General features: G+C 63.6%; 2 protein-coding genes across 2 annotated transcripts; both read left to right on the top strand.

Moving 5' to 3' along the window:
• Positions 1-1292: 1292 nt before the first annotated feature.
• PAF1 (PAF1 homolog, Paf1/RNA polymerase II complex component) lies at positions 1293-8377 on the top strand. Its single transcript, XM_065420949.1, is given in 14 exon segments — positions 1293-1426; positions 2402-2494; positions 2619-2740; positions 3094-3160; positions 3398-3499; positions 3946-4051; positions 4241-4309; positions 4746-4849; positions 5433-5549; positions 5812-5940; positions 6324-6429; positions 6882-6963; positions 7605-7861; positions 7863-8377. Coding segments are annotated over 14 exon segments (1638 nt in total). The 3' UTR covers positions 8013-8377.
• A 4145-nt stretch (positions 8378-12522) lies between these two features.
• On the top strand, positions 12523-13698 carry LOC135893219 (suppressor of cytokine signaling 5-like). Its single transcript, XM_065421019.1, has one exon. The coding sequence runs from the start codon at positions 12523-12525 to the stop codon at positions 13696-13698; it is 1176 nt and encodes a 391-aa protein (XP_065277091.1).
• The last annotated feature ends 4818 nt before the right edge of the window (positions 13699-18516 follow it).

The following is an 18516-nucleotide window of genomic DNA, read 5'->3' as shown; positions in this document are numbered from 1 at the left end:
CCACCGCCTCGCCTCCCCGCATCATCGAGCTCCTCCTCCCGGAGCCGTTCCGCGGGGCGCGGCCGCGTTTCCCGTCAGGCGGGCCTCGGCCACCCTCGCCGCCCGCAGGCCCCGCGGCGGGGCAGCAGCGATCGCAGCAGCGGCCCCGCCATGGCCCCGACCATCCAGACCCAGGCGCAGCGGGAGGAGCCGGGGCACAGGTAGGGCCGCCCCCGGCCGCACGTCACGGCCGGGACCTCATACCCCCGTGACGTCATGGGGGCCCGGACTCCTGGGTTCTCCCCCCTCCCCCGCCAGGGGTGATGGGGAGAGTTGGGGGGAGCCCGGACTCCTGGGTCCCGCCCCCCCCAGCAGCGGTAATGGGGAGGGGCTGAGAGCCCGGACTCCTGGGTTCCCCCCCCCCCCCGCCAGGGGTGATGGGGAGAGTTGGGGGGAGCCCAGACTCCTGGGTCCCGCCCCCCCCAGCAGCGGTAATGGGGAGGGGCTGAGAGCCCGGACTCCTGGGTTCCCCCCCCCGCCAGGGGTGATGGGGAGAGTTGGGGGGGAGCCCGGACTCCTGGGTTCGCCCCCCCCCCCCCCGGCCAGGGGTGATGGGGAGAGTTGGGGGGAGCCCGGACTCCTGGGTCCCGCCCCCCCCAGCAGCGGTAATGGGGAGGGGCTGAGAGCCCGGACTCCTGGTTTCCCCCCTCCCTGCCAGGGGTGATGGGGAGAGTTGGGGGGGGCGGAGCTGGGAGCCTGGACTTCCCCCCCACACTAGAGGTGATAGGAAGAGTCAGGGTCCTGGACTCCTGGGTCCCTTCTCCACCCCACCCGTCCGTCGCCCCCTCCCCACCGGTCAGGGATGATGGGGAGAGTCAGGGTGGGGGGCTGGGAGCCCAAACTCCTGGGTTCCATCTCCCAGTGTGTGGACAGCCAGAGCCCTGTGGGGAGGCCCGTTCACAGTCACCTGAGAGGCCTGACCTAACCCCCACTAAACTCCAGCATAGCGTCACCGTGTGGCCACCGTGTCCCACCCCAGAAGTGGCCGCACAAAGTCCGCAGCAGTTTCGCTTGCTTGATCTTGGCCCTGCTGCTGGTCTTGCCTCAGTTTCCCCATCCGGCCAGTAGAGCTGATGTTGTTGACTTGCCTCCTGTGGGGGAGGGGCAGTGCATCAATATTGCTAAAGTTCTTTAAATCGGTGTCGCTCTACGTGGAGAGTCTGGGCAGGGCTCTCACTTTGGGGCAGCCTCCCCCTGCCCCCAACGCTGACCCTCATTCTGTTGCTCCGTGCCTCAGTTTTCCCATCTGCAGAATGGGGATAATGCTACCAACACTCCTTGGTAAAGGGCATTGGACGAAAAGAGCTCACGGTGTTGTGATTATTTCCTGTTATTATTTATTTCCGTATCTTTGCAGGCCCAACGCTCATCGGACCCTGCCTGAGAGGTATGACCCCTCCTCGTCCCACGGTTCACAATTGCCCCACCGCCGTGCCCAGTCCTCTTTTTACAGCTCCCCTGCCCAGCCCTTGGACTTGCTGGCAAAGGCCGGGGGGGGTGAGGGGGAAGAGCAATTACTGTGGCTGATTGTCACTCGCGGCAAACTCTTTTCACGGCGGCTGGGCACGATCGTAGGTCGCCGCTGACATGGGACATTGGAGATTCCAGCGCAGTCCCGCGGGGGGGTGGGGGGGTTGGCACATGACCCCTTCCGCCATCCCCCGCCCATAGCTCCCTCCGCATGCACTCTTTCCATCCCCCCTGGCTGGCAGGGGATAAGGTACCCAGGAGTCCGGGATCCCAGTCCTCCATGGTGCCTGGCTCTAGATCAGGGGTGGGCAACTTTTTGGCCCGAGGACCACATCTGGGTATGGAAATTGTATGGCGGGCCATGAATGCTCATGAAATTGGGGGTTGGGGTGTGGGAGGAGGTGAGGGCTCCGGCTGGGGGTGCAGGCTCTGGGGTGGGGTTGGGGTTCAGGAGGGTGGGAGGGGGATCAGGGCTGGGGCAGGGGTTGGGGCGCGGGAGGGGATCAGGGGTGTAGGCTCCAGGCTGCACTTACCTCAAGCGGCTCCTGGAAGCAGCGGCATGGTCCCCCTCCAGCTCCTACGCGAAGGCACGGCCAGGTGGCTCTGCGCACTGCCTTGTCTGTAGGCACCGCCCCTGTAGCTCCCATTGGCTGCAGTTCCCGGGCAATGGGAGCTGCGGGGGTGGCGCTTGGGATGGGGGCACCAGGGCAGGACAAGCCCTGGATCCCACTCCCTGGCAGGAGCTCGAGATCCGGATTAAAACGTCTGGAGGGCTGGATGTTTGCCCACCCCTGCTCTAGACTCACCCTGTCACCCCAGGCTGGGCGGGTGGGATGGGGGATAAGGAACCCAGGAATCCGGGGGGTGCTGATGTCTCTCCCTGTGCTTCCAGATCGGGCGTGGTGTGTCGGGTGAAATACTGCAACAGTCTCCCGGATATTCCCTTCGACCCCAAATTCATTACATACCCCTTCGACCAGAACAGGTGAGAGAGCGGGGCTGGGATCGGGGCCCGCCCGGCTCACCCGCACCACTGCCGCCCTGGGGGAGGGGAGAGGGCTCTGCCCGGGGGCTCTCCCGGGCCGGCGTCTCACCTGTCCCTCTCCCAGGTTTGTGCAGTACAAAGCCACCTCTCTGGAGAAGCAGCACAAACACGACCTCCTCACCGAGCCGGACCTGGGTGTGACCATCGACCTCATCAACCCCGATACGTACCGCATCGACCCCAATGGTGAGAGCTGGGCTGGGGGGGGGGCGCCCACATGTGCATCGCTGACGGATCATGGGGCACCGTTTGTGTCTTGTGCTCACTGGGGGGGGGGGGGTGTCGTGCATACCCACGGCGAGGGGGGGCCTCTTTTGCATTTCAGGGGTCCCTCCTTGAACCCTGAATCCCAGGATCTAGTTTCAAAGTGCCCCCCCACAAAGCATCTTGCTCACTGAAGAGTCTCCTTTGCGCCCGTCCCCAATCAATCCTGCCCCACTGAGAGCCAAGGCCAGGAGCTTTTTTGGGGGGAGGGGGGGGGTCATGATGGGAGGTGGGGCTGGCGTGTGTCCTGTCCCATCCTGCTCTGCCTCTTTCAGTTCTCCTGGATCCGGCCGACGAGAAGCTGCTGGAGGAGGAAATCCAGGCTCCCACCAGCTCGAAGAGGTAACCCGGCCCCCAAAACACACGGCGCCCCCTGGCTGCGGAGAGCAGCCCATCCCTGAACCCCTGGCTAGCCAGCTCTCCCAGCCCTCCTCTGCGGCCTTGGGGTCCCCTTTGCTCAGTCCCACCCGACTCAACCCTGCCCCCAGTGGGAGGTTCTTCCCCCCCACACATCGGGGGGGCAGTCGGCAGCTCCCTCCGCCCCACGGCCTATAAGCCCCCCGCCCTCCTCTGCCCTAGATCTCAGCAGCATGCCAAAGTGGTACCGTGGATGAGGAAGACGGAATACATCTCCACCGAATTCAACCGCTACGGCGTGTCCAACGAGAAGCCGGAGGTCAAGTGAGTCTGAGGGGGGCCGGCTGGGGTGGCTCTCCTGGGCAGGGACAGCATCCCGGAGTCGGGAGGGGGGGCGGGGAGGGACCATCCCCTATCTGGGAGGGAGGTTACCCTCCCTCTGGGATCTCCGCTTCCTCTTGTAATGTTGCGTGGCCCCCTGCCACAAGGAGCAGCTGCCCCCTCGCTGCATCTGGCGGGGGGGGGTCGCAGAGTCTGTCTGCTGCCTGCGTTGGGGGCGCAGTATCTTCAGCCGCTGGGGGAGACGCAGCCTGGCGCAGGACTGGTTGCGTCCAGCAGGGGGCAGCATAGGCCTGGCGCTCGTGGACTTAGCTGCGGGTGGTGTTGGATCCGGTTCGATCCAGCGGGCGAGGGTCGGGGAGCATCGCATCCAGCGGGGGGGCAGCGTTTTCCCAGCAGGCCTCACTCTGCGCACTTCTCCCTGCAATCAGGATCGGCGTGTCCGTCAAGCAGCAGTTCACGGAGGAGGAGATCTACAAGGACCGGGACAGCCAGATCGCTGCCATCGAGAAGACTTTCGAGGACGCCCAGAAATCGGTGAGTCGCCCCTTTAAATATCCCCCACCTCTCACACAACGTGCTGTGCCTTTAAGCCTTAAAGGGCTCCTGTTGAAAGCACCCCATCAGAGGGGCTGGAGGGGAAGGGGCGGGGGGGGGGAAGAGGAGGTTTAGGGTTACCCCTCCCCTGCCGGCCTCTCACGGTCTCTCTGCTTCCTCCGTCCCCAGATCTCCCAGCATTACAGCAAACCTCGCGTCACCCCCATGGAAGTGATGCCCGTGTTCCCGGACTTCAAGGTAAGGCTGGGGGAGGGAGGCTGGGCACCAGCATTGGCTTCCCTAGGCCCACGGGCACTGGCCTGTGGCACGCAAGGACCTTCGAGGCTCCTTTGCAGCTGTTAGCGGATGGGCCGGTCCTAAGCATCTCCCAGTCTGGGGCTAAGCGAGCCTCGGGGAGGCAGCGTCGGGGTGGATAGCGCGCCGGGTCGGGAGGCAGGAGACCTGTCCCGTCACCGCTCCGTGCCTCCGTTTCCCCATTGGCCCTGACTCCCCTCCCGCAGACGGAAGTGCAGCCTGGAGGGGGCTCCCCCCGTCCTTGATGCTGAGGGAGATCAAAGGGCTAGTGGGGGGGCTGGTGCCCAGGGGAGGGTCTGCCTGATGGAGGGGCCATCCATGGGGAGTACGTTGCATTGGGGGCAGGGATCACCCCGCTAACCGACTCCTTCCCCCCTAGATGTGGATCAACCCCTGCGCCCAGGTCATCTTCGACTCGGACCCAGCCCCCAAGGACACCAGCGGGGCTGCGGCCCTCGAGATGATGTCTCAGGCGATGATCAGGTAATGCCGCACCCCTCAGCCTTGGGTGGGGGTTCACCCTCCGCTAGGCAGAGCCCTTCCCGGGGCCCCAAGAGCCGGGCGTCCCCCGGCCCCACTCGGCGCTGGGTACCGGCGCTCACCCCCTCCCAGCATGGAGAGCCGCACGGCCAAGCGCTCTAGCAAGGCAGGGGGTGTCCTGCCCTGGAAGGAGGCTCCCCTTCCCCCCGGGCTCAGCCCTCGTGGCCTGCTGCTGTAGGGCCGGGGGAGGGGATTCCAAGCTAAACGGGGGGCAGGTTGCTGTTTGGATGGGAGGCCCCCATGAGCGCGCTCTCATATTTAGTGGTGGCCCCAGGGTGGCGCTAGGGGGCGCTGGGCTGCAGGGAACGGGGTGGGGGCAGTAGGGGGCGCTCTCCCCTTGCAGTCAATGCTGGCCCCAATGTGGCACTAGGGGGCGCTGTGCCGCAGGGACTCAGGGGGGCAGTAGGGGGCGCTCTCCCCGGCAGTCAGTGCTGGCCCCAGGGCGGTGCTCCACGGTGGGGAGGGGAGCGCCGTGTGGAGGTGGGGTGGGGAGCGTTCCTCATTAACCCTTTCCCGGCCATCTCAGAGGGATGATGGACGAAGAGGGGAACCAGTTTGTGGCCTATTTCCTGCCCGTGGAGGACACGCTACGGAAACGCAAGCGGGACCAGGAGGAGGAGATGGACTATGCGCCCGAAGATATGTACGTGGCCGGGGAGGTGGGGAGGCTGGGAGAGGGGCCTGGGGGGGGGGGGGGGCGGGAGTGCGGGGGAGTGCGGGGGGGCAGTGCAGGGCCGAGGGGGGGGGGGAACAGGGGCTGTACTTGGGTATGGGAGAGTGGAGGGAAGGGGGTGGGGGATGCGGTGCTGGGGAATGGGGAGGCGGGGTGGGATCAGCTCTCTGCTCAGGAGGGGGCGGCAGAGCTGTGGGGTGCTGACCTCTCCCCCCCCTCCCCCCCCCCCCAGATACGACTACAAGATCGCCCGGGAGTACAACTGGAACGTGAAGAACAAAGCCAGCAAGGGCTACGAGGAGAATTATTTCTTCATCTTCCGCGAGGGTGACGGGGTCTACTACAACGAGCTGGAGACCCGGTGAGGCGGGGGGCGGGGCCTGCCCCAGGGGCTGGGGGGCGGATCGGGGCTGGTGCCCACGGCCCGGCTCAGATCTCGGCTCTGAGAGGGCTGAGTTAGTGGCCGTTGCCCGTCGGCGCCTTAACCAATGGGAATTGACGGGCTGAGGGTAAACCGAGGCTGGAGCTACCCGGTTCCTGACCCGCCGGGGAGGGGGGGGAAGAACCGAACGGAGCTCGGTTGGTTTCTGAGCGGCGCTGGGGCCGTCCCAGGGAGCCCTGACCTCCTGCTGGGCCGGGGGGATCCCCAGCTCCGGGATGTGCCTTTAGGGGGCACATGGAGCGGTGTCCTGGGAAGAGGGTGCGGGGGCCGTTCTCCCTGGCCTGACACTGCCCCTCTCCCAGGGTGCGGCTGAGCAAACGCAGGGCCAAGGCGGGCGTGCAGTCGGGCACCAACGCCGTGCTGGTGGTGAAGCACAGGGACATGAACGAGAAGGAACTGGAGGCTCAGGTAGGGCTAGGGCTGGGCTCTGTGCTGGGCGGCGGAGGGGCAGCCCTTTGGGGGGCAGTCAGTGCATCCGTGCCCCCCACGTAGCTTCTGTTTTCACCCCCTACGCTGGGATCTGGGAGTAGAACCCACTAGACCCCACTCCCCTCCCAGTGCTGGGGATAGAACCCAGGAATCCTGGCTCCCAGCCCCCCCGCTCTAACCACTAGACCCCACTCCCCTCCCAGAGCTGGGGATAGAACCCAGGAGTCCGGGCTTCCAGGACTAACCCACTAGACCCCACTCCCCTCCCAGAGCTGGGGAGAGAACCCAGGAGTCCTGTTCCTTGCCCTGAAGGCCCCATGCCACCCACTCTCACTGACTGAGGAGGGGCGCTGGGCGGGGTCCCAGCCTGGGCGGGGTGGGTGGGGTGTGCCCCCCACCCCATGGCTAACCCGGCTCCCCCGCCCCGGCAGGAGGCTCGCAAGGCACAGCTGGAGAATCACGAGCCGGAGGAGGAAGAGGAGGAGGAGATGGACAAGGAGGCCCAGGGCTCAGGTAGCGGCCGGGGAAGGGGGGGGGGGGTGGCGTGGGAAAAGGGGCCCCTCTGCCTGTCCCCTCCCCCATCAGCTCCCTCCCACCCGCTGCTGGCCGCACAAGGGCTCCCGGCTCCCTCTGGTGGCTGCCCTTGGAACTGCCGCGGCACTCCATCCTTGGTCCCTCTGACCCCCCCCAACACAACCACCGGACAACCCCCCCCACACACACACACACACACCCCCGGAGATGGTGCTGCCGCTCCCTCTACAGGGGGCAGCCCTGAGTCCTGCCTCCCCCACGGGGCTGGTCCTCTGTCCCCCCCCACCCCCGAGTCCCCTGTACATCCCACCCCCAAGGATGGCTCCTGTCGCCCCCACCCCAAAAGAATAGGAGGGGAGGAGCCATCGCTTCTCTTTCCCCTTCCCCCTCCCATGGGGGGGATGGTCCCCTGTCTTCCATCAGCCCCCCATCTCCCTGGGAGGGACAGTCCCTCTCTTCCATCACCCCTCCCCCTCTCCAGGGGATGGTCCCCCGTCTCTATCAACTCTCAGCCTCCCTTTCATCACCCCCAGCTCCCCCCGGGGGGAGTGATCCCCTCCCTTCCTTGCCCCCCTCCCCGCTGGGGGGGCCGGGCTCTGACCCCGCGGCTCTCCCCGCAGATGAGGAGCTGGAGAAGGGCAGCGAGAGTGAGCCGGAGGCCAGCGAGGAGGAGGAGGAGGAGGAAGGGCGCTCGGGCAGTGAGAGCGAGCCGGAGGCTAGCGGGCGCAGCGCCAGCGAGGGCTCGCCGGAGGCCAGCGAGGAGGATGAGCGGGCGGCCCGCGACAAGGAGGAGATCTTCGGCAGCGACGACGAGGACTCGGAGGGCGAGGGGGGCGGGGGGCGGCGCAGCCCCGGGGAGGAGGAGAGCGGCAGCGAAGGGGGGGGGCCGGCGGCGCCGGGCCAGCCGCAGCCCCTTCCTCAGCGGCAGCGAGGGCTCCAACGCCGAGGAGGACGACGAGGACGAGCGCAGCGGGAGCGGCAGCGAGGCCGCTTCGGACTCCAGCGAGGAGGGGAGCGAAAGCGACTGAGTGGGCTTTGCTGGGGGGGGGGCAGCCCCTTGACCCCCCCGCTGCCTGGGCTGGATTCACCCACCCCCTTGGGGGACTATCCCTCCACCCTGCTGCCACCAGGAGGATGTGGGCCTGATATGGGGGGCTCACTTGTGCCGGGAGTTGCTGGAATCCCCCCCCAACTTGGGAGGAAGTGGCTCTGCCTGGCACCCCTATGCTTGGTCAAGGACCTGCTGGGCGTGCCCGTCCCGCCCCAGGGGATCCCCTCTGGCGTCCCCCTCAGACACTGGGGTGTTTTTATTCTTTCTGCTGTTTGTTTTGCCCCTTGTACATACCAGCCTGTACCAGAACCCCCTCTCCGGCCTCAATAAAAGGGTCTCTTCCTAAAACCAGGCGTCTCTCCCCACCCCCTGTGCTCGGCGCCGGCCCTGCCAGGGATCTCCACCCCCTTGGTGCCAGGGGCGGCCCGGCTGGCATCACCACCTCCCTCTGGCTGCGAGCAGAGGGTCCGGCAGCTGCTGTCCAGCCCCCTCCTAGCCAGCAGGGCCTGTTCTCCCTAGAGCTGGCGGCGGCTGCAGAGTCCCCACTCAGAGGGCTGGGGCCTGGGCCGGGAAGGCTCCCTGGGGGGGACAGGTACTCCGGGGGAGAAAGGGCTTGTTTATCCCTAGATGCCCCGTTCCCCTGTGCCCCAAACTCTGCCCTTTCCCTGCCAGGGGCTGGGCTCGAAGCTGCCATTGATATGTGAGGGAGGCAGGCTGGGTTCCCCTCTCTACGTTACCGGGATTCACCAGCCCTTTGGCTGTTGGCAGTGTGACGGGAGATCAGACCCCTGCGTGGGGAGGGGGTCGGGCAGAGCCCTTCTTGGGGAGGGCTAGGGGGGCATTTAGGGACAGACGGGCTTTGGGGGTGGGGGCAGGACCTTGTATAGCGATGCTGGCATCTGGGGCAGTGAAACTGACCAGCATTTCCCCCGGCTGGGGAAACTGCCCCCCTTGTTCCCCTGAGGCCCTGGCCAAAGGAGAGCACACTGCTGTATCTCAGCGCTGGGGGGTGAGGCGAAGGTTGGGGGTGCACCTGCTGATACTGTACCTCAAAATGACCCCCTGTAGCCCCCCACTTTTCTAGGGGTATGATCCCTCCCAAGGTGTGCTTTGTAACTCATCAGCTGCTGAGTGTCCTTCTCCTGCTCGCAGGCGAGGACCCGCGTTGGCTAAGGAGGGCGGAGATGTTGCTGTAGGTTTGTTACTCAGACACGTTGTGAGTCTGGGAAATAACAGGCCTGGAGTGTTACGAATGTACAATTCACCGGAGAGATGCTTTGAATCTCACCTACGCAGGCGACTGCTTTGTCTGTCCCCGGGGGTGGGAGTCATCGAGAAGGTTATAAAGTAAGAGGCAATGAATTTTTGTCTTCATCCCCTCTCTCTGCCCTGTCTCTACTGCAACAAGCCGGCTGGAAGGACTCCAGCCTGGGTACCAAGAACTGTGAACCGCCTGCGACAGCCAGAGGGATGAGAAAAGCCGCTGGCTTTGAATCTTACAGGTTGTGGCGAGGTTCAGGCTGATTGCGCCGATTGCGATTTGAACACTTTCTTTTTGTAACCAGTTCTGACCTTTGGAGGCCTCGATCACCTAGAATCTCTCTCTCTCTCTCTTTCGTTAATAAACGAGTTTTATTCTTTTATCTAACTGGGAGTGTTTTGATGGCAGGGCTTGGGGGAATCTCGGCTCCGGATTAATGATGGCTGGTGTATTTTTCATTTTCTTGTATTCAACGACGGCTTGAGGCGCTTGCACTGGCCAAGGGGGGCTTGAGCACATTTCTGGGGGGCAAGGCTGGGGCGACTGGCAGGGGCCTCCCTGGGTACGGCCCACGAGTGGCTGGGAGATCATTCACGTCATGTAACCGGGCGCACCGTCCCGGGTTGATTGATTTCTGTGCGGGGCAGGGCAGCGTGAGTGGTAGCCGGAACCAGAGAGTTAAGGGGGCCCAACGTTTCCACAGGCCGGGTGGTACCTGGGGGATGTCAGACCCACACCTCACGTTTGCTGGAAGGGCTGGGGTTCAGGGGGGGCAGTAGGGTCTGCTAGCTTGGCCTGCTCCCTCCAAAGAGAGCTGGTTTTTGGGGGATGAGAATCAGCTGGGGGGGGGGGGAGACTGTGCTTATCTTCCCCTGATCCTCCTGGGATTGTGTAGGGGGAGGGGTGCGTTGATCAAGCCCTGGGCATGGCCCTGTGCTTTACCCCAAGAGGGATTTGAGGGTGGTGCATTTTTGGGGTGATTCCGCAGAGGCACCCCTGACCCAGGCCAAACCCTGGGCTTTGCAGGGAGGGGCCCGACCAGGCCCGGGCTGAGTGTGTGGCACGCGCGGATGTGAGAGACTCACGTGTGTGTGGGGGAGAGGGCTGTGAGTGTGAGACATGGCAGGGGGGAGAGAGAGACACACTCCAGCGTGCAAAGGACATGTGCAAAGGTCCACGTGTGCGAAGGAGATGGACGTGGGTGTTTGTGGGCCTGGCACGTTCGGCTGTGAGCGAGTGTCAGGTCCTGGGGTGGGTGCGGGAGGACGTCACAGAGCGAGGCATGAGCAGGGTGTGTGCAAGAGACATGAACTTGTGTGCAACATGCACACAAATGTGCAAAGCGCCTGGGGCCAGGTGGGGGAGGTTCTCTCCCCAGCTCTGGGATGGGAGGGGGCAGTGGTCAGAGCAGGGGGAGTGGGGGCTAGGATGCCTGGGTTCTCTCCCTGTGGCGGGTGGTGCTTGGTGGTCAGAACTGGGGGGAGTGGCTGGAGGCCAGGATGCCTGGGTTCTTTCCCCGGGTTGGGGGAGAGATGGGGAACTGGGCTGGGGAGAGGGCCCAGGACGCCTGGGTTCTCTCCTTAGGTCTGGAGGGGAGTGGAATCTGCTGGTGCAGGAGGGGTTGGGGGCCTGGGTGTCTGGGCTCTCTCCAGGCTCGGGGAGGGGAGTGGGGTCCAGTGGTTAGGGCAGGGTGGGGGAAGGTTCTGGGGAGCAGGACGCCTGGGTTCTTTTCTTTCCCCAGGTTGGAGGGAAGAGTGGGGTCTAGTGGGTGAGGGTTGGGGGCCAAGATGCCTGGGTTCTCTCCTAGCTCTGGTGTGTGTGGGGGGGTGGGTAGGACGCCTGGGTTCTCTCCCGGCTCTTGGAGGGGGGGGGGAGCAGGACCCCATGGTTCTCTCCCGGCTCTTGGGGGGTAGGGTGGCGGAAGCAGGACGCCTGGGTTCTCTCCCGGCTCTTGGGGGGCGGGGGGAGGAGCAGGACGCCTGGGTTCTCTCCCGGCTCTTGGGGGGTGGGGGGGGGGGGAGCAGGACGCCTGGGTTCTCTCCCGGCCTGGCCTTCCCTTCCCCCGGCGGCGGCTGGGCGGCGCTGCGGGGGGAGCTGGGCGCTGGGCCCGGCCTCGCCTCCCCGGCTGGCTCCGTCTTCGGTCGCCGCTTCCCAGCCCCGGCCCGGCCCCGGCCTGGCCGCGTGGGGCCCTCCGCGGTGAGTCCGGCCCCGGCCCGGGGGGGTGAATGGGCAGGGAGTGGGGGTCGGGGTGTGTGTGGGGAGCTGGGTACAGGTGGGGGGTAAATGTGTGGGGCAGGAGTGGGGGGTGAATGGGCAGGGCTGGGATGTGGGGGGAGTGGGGTAGATCTGTGGGGCTGGGATATGGGGTGGGGGTGCTGGGGACAGGATGGGGTGGGGTAGATCTGTGGGGCAGGGCTGGGGTGGTGGTAGATCTGTGGGGCTGGAAGATGGGGTGGGGGTAGATCTGTAGGGCAGGGCTGGGATATGGGGTGGGAGGTGCTGGGGACAGGATGGGGTGGGGTAGATCTGTGGGGCGGGGCAGGGCTGGGATATGGGGTGGGGGTAGATCTGTGGTACAGGGCTGGGAAGGGATATGGGGTGGGAGAGCTGGGGACAGAATGGGGTGGGAGTAGATCTGGGGGACGGGGGTCTGAAATGGAGCAACCTAGGCCCAGACCCTCACAGCTGCTGCCAGATGGTTGGGCTGGACCCCAAAACGGCCGTCGTCTGGCTTCATTCCTGGCTGAAGGGACCGTGTCTCTCCCCCCCTCCCCCATGCTCTGAGCAAGCCCCCGCCCTGAGTGCTGAGGGACAGGGGCAGGTGGAGGGGGTGGGGGGCTTATGAGTGGAGACTGTCACTTCCCCGTTAGCGCTGAACGAAATACCTGCGGCAGGATGGGACAGAACCCCGGTTGTGCCAGCCCAGTGCCCCCTCAGCTGGGGGATCCTTCATCCGGTGCTGAGATGCAGCCACCTCTGGGATGACGCATGACGGGAGGGCTGTTTATACACGGATTCCTCGCCCGGCGCTGAGATGCAGCCACTTCTGGGGTGGGGCGCAGTGGTGGAGTGGAACACAGCTGGGTCTGGGTTCTAATGAACTCTCTCCCTTCAGTGCAGGCTGGATGCTCCCCGTCCCCACCATGAGCGAGCTGGGGTCGCCCCACCCCAGCAGAGACCGGACCCCCTGACACCTTCCCGAGTCCCCTGAGCGCTCGGCCCTGTCATGTCCCAGGCCGGAGAGGGGCCGGACCGAGGCGCCCGGCCCAAGGAGAGCTCAGGCGAGGCCGGGGGCTGGCGCGGCGGACGCAGGAGAGCAAAGCTCCCGGAGACCCCGGCGGGGCAGGACTCAGAGGGGGCCGAGCCGGGCCGGCGGGTGGGGCGCTCGCTGCGGCAGAGGATCCAGGATGCGGTGGGCCAGTGTTTCCCCATCAAGGGGCACGGCGGCGCCCGCTCCCCCGAATTCTCCCCTTCCCAGCGCAAGATCCACCTGCGGGAACTGATGCTGGAGACCTGCCCCTTCCCGGCCGGCTCGGAGCTGGCCCGCAAGTGGAACCTCATCAAGCAGCACACGGCGCCCGTGTCGGCCCAGGAGGGGCTGGCCTGCGGCGGGGCGGGGCCGGCAGAGGATGAGGACGACCGGCTGCGGGAGCGACGGCGCATCAGCATCGAGCAGGGGGTGGAACCGCCCCCGGACGCCATGATCCACACCTTCGAGGCCACGGCGCAGATCAACCCGCTCTACAAACTGGGGCCCAAGCTGGCCCCTGGCATGAACGAACTGGCCGGGGACAACTGGGCCACCCTGGCCCCCCAGGAGGAAGAAGAGGAGGAGCTGGTGGCGGCGGTGGCGGCCCCGGAGCCGGAGCTTCGTGTCCACACCCAGATCGACTACATCCACTGCCTGGTGCCGGATCTGCTGCAGCTAACCCGGCTGCCCTGCTACTGGGGGGTGATGGATCGCTACCAGGCCGAGGCCTTGCTGGAGGGGAAGCCGGAAGGGACCTTCCTGCTGCGGGATTCGGCCCAGGAGGATTATCTCTTCTCGGTCAGTTTCCGGCGCTACGGCCGCTCGCTCCACGCCCGGGTCGAGCAGTGGAACCACAACTTCAGCTTCGACGTGCACGACCCCGGCGTCTTCCACGCCCCCACCGTCTCGGGCCTGCTGGAGCGGTACAAGGACCCCAGCGCCTGCATGTTCTTCGAGCCCCTGCTCTCCCGCCCCGTGCGCCGGCCCTTCCCCTTCGCCCTGCAGCACCTGTGCCGGGCCGTGGTGGCCGGCTGCACCTCCTACGACGGCATCGGCCGCCTGCCCATCCCCGGCGCGCTCCAGGAGTACCTCAAGGAATACCACTACAAGCAGAGGGTACGGGTGCGGCGGCTGGACACCCGCTGGAACTGAGCCCAGCGCCCTGCCCGTGGCCCAAAGACGAGGGGCGTGGGGTTGGCTCCAGGATCAGGGCCAATACGGGGAGATATTGCCCGTGAACTTTCTGCCTTTTACAGCAGGTTCTGTGCCCCCCGTGCTCTGGGACAGTCGGCCTCAGCAAAGGGCGGAACCATGCTCCCCCCCCCCCCCGCCCCGGGCCTAGGAGGGGGAAACTTGGTTAAAGGAGCCCCTGCCCCAAAGACGCAGCCGGAGCCTCAATCAGCTGTTTTATTTAAAGGGGCTGGGCTGCTGGAATAAAGTCTTGTTGCTGTGACTGTAAGAGACCCCTGGGGTTGTCTCTCTGGGCTGCAACAGGGATGGGGGCACCCAGCTCCGGCCCTCAGCCCCCGCCGCTAGCTAGGAAAGGGGGCAGGCTGCTGCCAGATGATTTGGGGGCTCTCGGAGCTGTCTCTGCTCCGGCTAGAGGGCAGGGAGAGGCTGCCTTTGGCGGCCCTGGCTCCACCTGGGATGAAACTCCTGAACTGAGAAAAATAGGGGCAATGCTCAACCGTGACCCACTCCCCTTCACCCCCTATTCCAGCCCTGGGCTCCATGCCCCTGGTTTTTCACTGGAGCTGGGCCCCTCGTAACGGGGAGCAACCCTCCCGGCTCGGTTCCTTTGGAGGCCACGTGCTGGGATCCCAGCTCTCCAAGAGGGTGGGGGTGACAGACCCATTCCTTGGTCTGCTCCCCATCTGTCCCCTGCCACCGATCCCCCTACCCTGGCCGCACAATACAAGAGCAGCCTACGTACCATTCCCTGGGGCAGGGCTCTGCTCCAGCTTAGGGTGACCAGATGTCCCGATTTTATAGGGACAGTCCTGATTTTGGTTTTTTTTTCTTATATACACTCCTATTACCCCCCACCCCCTATCCCGATTTTTCACAGTTGCTGTCTGGTCACCCTACTCCAGCTGCATGAACGGGCATCTCGCATAGGAGTAGAGGGGTTCTTTCCCCTCCGTGTTTGGCCCTGTTGCGGCCGCTGCTGGGATCCTGGCTCCAACAATTCAAGGAGGATGTTGATAAATCGGAGATAGGTCATGAGAATGATCAGAGGGTTAGAAAACCTCCCTGGTAGTGAGAGACTCAGTGGTTTGAGCATTGGCCTGCTAAACCCAGGGTTGTGAGTTCAATTCTTGAGGGGGCAATTTGGGGATTGGTCCTGCTTTGAGCAGGGGGTTGGACTAGATGACCTCCTGAGGTCCCTTCCAACCCTGATCTTCTAGGAATACCATGACAGCTTAACAAAGAGAAGGTGAAGGGGGGGACCTGCCCAGGGAATGAATATTTAATCAAGGGCTCTTCAGTCTAGCGGAGGAAGGTCGAACACGACCCCCTGGCTGGAAGTTGAAGCTGGACAAATTCAGACTGGAACGGAGATGTCAGTTTTGAATGGTGAGAGGCATTAACCTCTGGCACCATGGAGCGAGGGTTGAGGTGGATTCTCCAGCGCAGCCCATTTTTAAATGAAGCCGGGGCGTTTTTCTAACAGCTCTGCGCTGGGAATTATCTTGGGCCTGCTATACAGGAAGTCCCGCACTAGCTGATCGCACTGGCCCCTGCCGGCCTTGGGACCTCGACGGTCTCTGCATGCAGGAGCTAGATCCTTCCTCCAAAGGGTTGTAGAAAACAGGCGAACTGTCCCCTTTGTGGATTCTGAGGGATGGCTGGGAGCAGCGGGCCTGGCCCTGTGCTGCAGCCGCGCTAGCTGGGGGGCTAATTCACCAGCAGCCCCCAACCTCCAGGCATCTTTCACTCAACCACCTCCTTCCGGGAGCGGGGAACCAGGCCCCTTGGCAAGGGGACGACCCCAGGACTGAGCTCCAGGGCAGTGAACGGCCTGGGACTCACCAGACCAGCAGCTGGTCCATAGGCCGCCCTGCCCTTGCAGCTGTTGGAGTCTGGGGGATTTTGACCGTAGGATGCCCAGTCTGCTCTAGGGGTGGGGAGCAGGGGCGTCTCCCCATTCCGGAGACACCCCTTGAGTTGTTTATAAATCTCCATTTTCCCGCAACCAGCCAAGCACCATCTCAGCTCTCCAGCCGTGTGGCCTAGAGCCACCCAGCCCTGGGGGTGTGAGAGACAGGACCCATCTTCCCCCCCAGGGCAGCCCCACAATCCCCCACCTTAGGGACACTTCAAGCAGCAAACTGGGCCCCACTTCCAGGCCGGCAGTATGGGGGGACGGTACAGGCCCAGGATAGGTTTGTTCTGCCTCCTGGGGGCAGGCGGGGGTGTGTGTGTGTGAGAGCAATCCAGGAAAGAGAATCCGAGACCTCACTCCAAAGTGTCTCACCCCCGGCTTCCAAAGACAGGAGCAAGGCCAAGGCAGAGCTGTGGAGAGAAGGGGGAGGTGCCGGGGGCTGCAGGACACTGAGGCCTGGACCAAGACCAGCGAGTGAGTGGTCAAGGGCCGAACCACAGCCCTGATTTTCAGAAGCGCCGAGCTCTCTGGCAGTGCAATCAGTCCCGTCCAGTGCTCCCACCAGCTGCTACAAGAGTGTCTGCTCCAACTGGAGAGCGGGGCTGGTTACAGCCCTGCAGGGCCAGGGGAGGGGCAGTACGGGCTCACATGACTCAGGCTGGTTGGCGCTATCCCAGAGTCCTGCACTTAGGACGGAAGAATCCCAGGCACTGCTACAGGCTGGGGACCGACTGGCTAGGCGGCAGTTCTGCAGAAAAGGACCTGGGGATTACAGTGGACGAGAAGCTGGATATGAGTCAGCAGTGTGCCCTTGTTGCCAAGACGGCCAACAGCAGATTGGGCTGCATTAGTAGGAGCATTGCCAGCAGATCGAGGGCAGTGATTATTCCCCTCTATTGGGCACTGGTGAGGCCACACCTGGAGTATTGGTCCAGTTTTGGGCCCCCCACTACAGAAGGGATGTGGACAAATTGGAGAGAGTCCAGCGGAGGGCAACGAAAATGATCAGGGGGTTGGGGCACATGACTTACGAGAAGCGGCTGAGGGAACTGGGGTTATTTAGTCTGCAGAAGAGAAGAGTGTGTGTGTGTGGGGGGGGATTTGATAGCCTGTTTGGAAAAAAACAGCTGAAAGCCCCAAGTTTGGTGTCGACAGGCTGCAGGGGAGGCTCAGGGACCCGTTTGTTCCCCCGGCTCAGACTACATCTCCCACAATGCACCACGCAGTCCCTGGCAGCAGTGCACAGTGGGAGATGTAGTTCAGTCAGCAGAGCCCGGCCCCAGAGGGAAAGGGCGACCCGCAGCAGCGGGAGGATGACACCCAGGGCCGATGGCAGGCGAGCCTCCCCAAAACACAGACCTTTCTGACCCCACAAAGCTGAATTTTGCCTGCAAACTTTTAGAAGGGGGTGGGGAGGAAATCACTGTTGAAAACCCCATTTTCTGCCCCAAGACGGTTTGGATGAAGCAGCCGAGAGTTGGGGGTGACTGCAGAGAAGCCTGGCACCAGCTATTGCAGAGAGAAAACCGCTCGGGATCACGGAGAGGAGAAAAAACCAGTTACGCCTCACACGCGAGCAGAGATGATGCTGCCGCCTCAAGCAGCCAGCCCTGGCTCTCCATTTGGGAAGCCAAGCTGGCCCCCAGCGGTGCCCACGCGTCCCAGAGCAGCACAGCCTCTGGCATGAAGGGGCAGGCCCTGGAGGGGGGGGGGGACGGACATTGAAAGCCGGGCACACCAGACAGGATTCACCTAAACAGCTGTGGCACATCTGGGTCCCTCCTACCGCTCCCCTGGCACTTGCCCTGCATAGGGAAGGAACAAAACACAATCAGTGCCCCGCCCTCCCCGCTAGCGAAGGCCTCAAAACCTTGGTTTTAAAAATACCTGATGGTGCCCAGATCTCCGCCTGGCCAAGTAGCAAACCACCGCTCACCACCGCTCTAACCACTGGGCCAGCTGTCCCATCCTGGCTCTTACCTTTGTAAAGAAATACACTCACCCCCCGAACAAATCAAGAATAAAAAGCAGGGTTACAAAATAAGTACAACTTTATCAGAGAGGGTTTTGGGAGGTTTCCACGGGGAGGTCTCGTATTTGGTTCGAGGGCAGGTCCTTTCACACGGTCAGACAGCGAGAGGCGGGGGCGCAGCGAGACAAAGAGCCAGCGAACACGGGCTGCCGGGTTTGGTTTTTGGTTTTTTTTTTTGTAAATTTTTTTTTTCCGTTTTGTTTTTTAATAACGTATTCATGGTTACCAGCCATAGTCATAACAAAAGTTATTCATAATAAAATGTATCTAAAATAACATTTCTATCTGAAACAGGAACCTTGTCGCTCTACTGTAGAAATAGGTCGGGGGGGTTGTTTTGTGTACACACTACTATGCGGTATATACTTTGGAAAGGCCTTTAACATTTAAACAGGTCTGGGGGGTGGGGTGGGAATTTCTTTTGTACCAATGGGAGGGGCTCAGCCTGTGGGGGTCATCTACTTTGGGGCATGCGTCTCCCCCCACGCTGCAGAGACATCTGGGGAGACAAGGGACTTTTGTCCCAGGGCGTCTTTCTGGGAAAAGACAAAATTGTACCTAGGTCTGGGCAGGACCCTGTTCCCCTCTCCCCCCCCCAAAATAAATCCATGGGGCTCTTGCAAAGTCCAGTCCTCCCCTGCCCCCCTCAAATCCCTAGTGTGACCCTCACCCCAGATTCCCCGTCCGCTGCCCCTGAACGCCTGAGGATACCACAAGTCTCGGGGCGACCCTGGTTCTCCGCCTGGCGCAGTCCTTTGCGCCAGTGCCGCTCCCCCGTTGAAACGGCGTCATTTGCACCTCCCGTTGCCCAGTTATCAGTGACGGCGCAAGG

The sequence above is a fragment of the Emys orbicularis genome, chromosome 21, assembly GCF_028017835.1.
Source record: "Emys orbicularis isolate rEmyOrb1 chromosome 21, rEmyOrb1.hap1, whole genome shotgun sequence".
Classification (NCBI taxonomy): domain Eukaryota; kingdom Metazoa; phylum Chordata; order Testudines; family Emydidae; genus Emys; species Emys orbicularis.
Note: the sequence above shows the minus strand (reverse complement) of the source record. Positions and strands in the feature narration are given on the sequence as shown.

Coding starts and splice junctions, on each gene's coding strand:
- LOC135893219 (XM_065421019.1), top strand. CDS start 12,523: ATGTCCCAGGCCGGAGAGGGGCCGGACCGAGGCGCCCGGCCCAAGGAG.